Genomic DNA, 924 nt, shown 5'->3' with positions numbered 1-924 from the left:
GGCTTAATTCCGGGGAGGGCATGCTAAATTTGGGTCGGCCCAGCCCGGGATGGGGGGGCCGAGGGAGGGAGGGGGGCGCAGGCCGGGGCGCCGGGTGCTCAGAGGCGAGGAGGCAGGCCCCCGGCGGCCCGGCCGCGGAGTCCCGGGCGGTCGCGAAGAGGGTTAACCCAGTGTCGGGGGGCGCGGCTCGCAGAGCCAGCCCCGCGGCCGGCTTATTGGGCCAGCGCGCGGAGAGACAGGGGTCTGCAGCAAATCACGAACTAATTGATTAAGGCGAGCGGGTTTGAATAGCGCTGGCCCGGTGCCAATCGCCTTTCAAAGAGCCCCTCTATGATTAATCGCAATGCATTATTGATAATCATAATTATAGCAGGACACATGCGCGCTGCGCCCGGGGCCGGGGAGCCGGGGAGGGGGCGGGCGGGCCGGCGGGCGGGGGAGCCGCCGCCGCCGCTCGATTTCCGTAATTTGAGAAGATTTTTTTTTAGTAATTTTTTATTCTGCCCCAGCTGATGTTTGAGCCAGCATGTCGCGGAGGAAGCAAGCGAAGCCTCAACATTTCCAATCCGACCCCGAAGTGGCCTCGCTCCCCCGGCGAGATGGTGAGTGCTCCGGCCCGCGCCGCGGACACACACGCGCACACACGTACTAGCACTCACACTCACGCACACTCGCACCCACGCACACGCGGCTGGCCCCCGCGCCCACCGCCCAGCCGCCGCGACCCGAATCACCATTGTCGACTTCCGTCGATTTTTTTTTTTCTTTTAATTTCAATTTGCCTTTGCTGGGCTTCCCCACCCCCAACCCCCCTGCCCCGAGGAAAGCAAACACTTCTCCAGGCAGGATCTTTCCGGAGTTGTTGGGTCCTCCTGCGGGGAGGAGAGAGGGCTCGCCGGCCTTGCTCCTGCGTCCCGGCTGTCT

General features: G+C 63.7%; 1 protein-coding gene across 1 annotated transcript in view; it reads left to right on the top strand.

Moving 5' to 3' along the window:
* Positions 1 to 432: 432 nt before the first annotated feature.
* SALL1 (spalt-like transcription factor 1) overlaps positions 433 to 924 on the top strand; it is a 15,437-nt gene continuing 14,945 nt past the window's right edge. Inside the window, exon 1 of the mRNA XM_010855208.1 lies at positions 433 to 602. Coding sequence (XP_010853510.1) covers positions 527 to 602 — 76 coding nt within the window. The 5' untranslated portion in view covers positions 433 to 526. The remainder of the gene's footprint in view (positions 603 to 924) is intronic.

This window comes from Bison bison, unplaced genomic scaffold (genome assembly GCF_000754665.1).
Source record: "Bison bison bison isolate TAMUID 2011002044 unplaced genomic scaffold, Bison_UMD1.0 scf7180017853731, whole genome shotgun sequence".
NCBI classification, from domain to species: Eukaryota; Metazoa; Chordata; class Mammalia; order Artiodactyla; family Bovidae; genus Bison; species Bison bison.
This window is presented reverse-complemented; position numbering and strand designations above follow the sequence as displayed.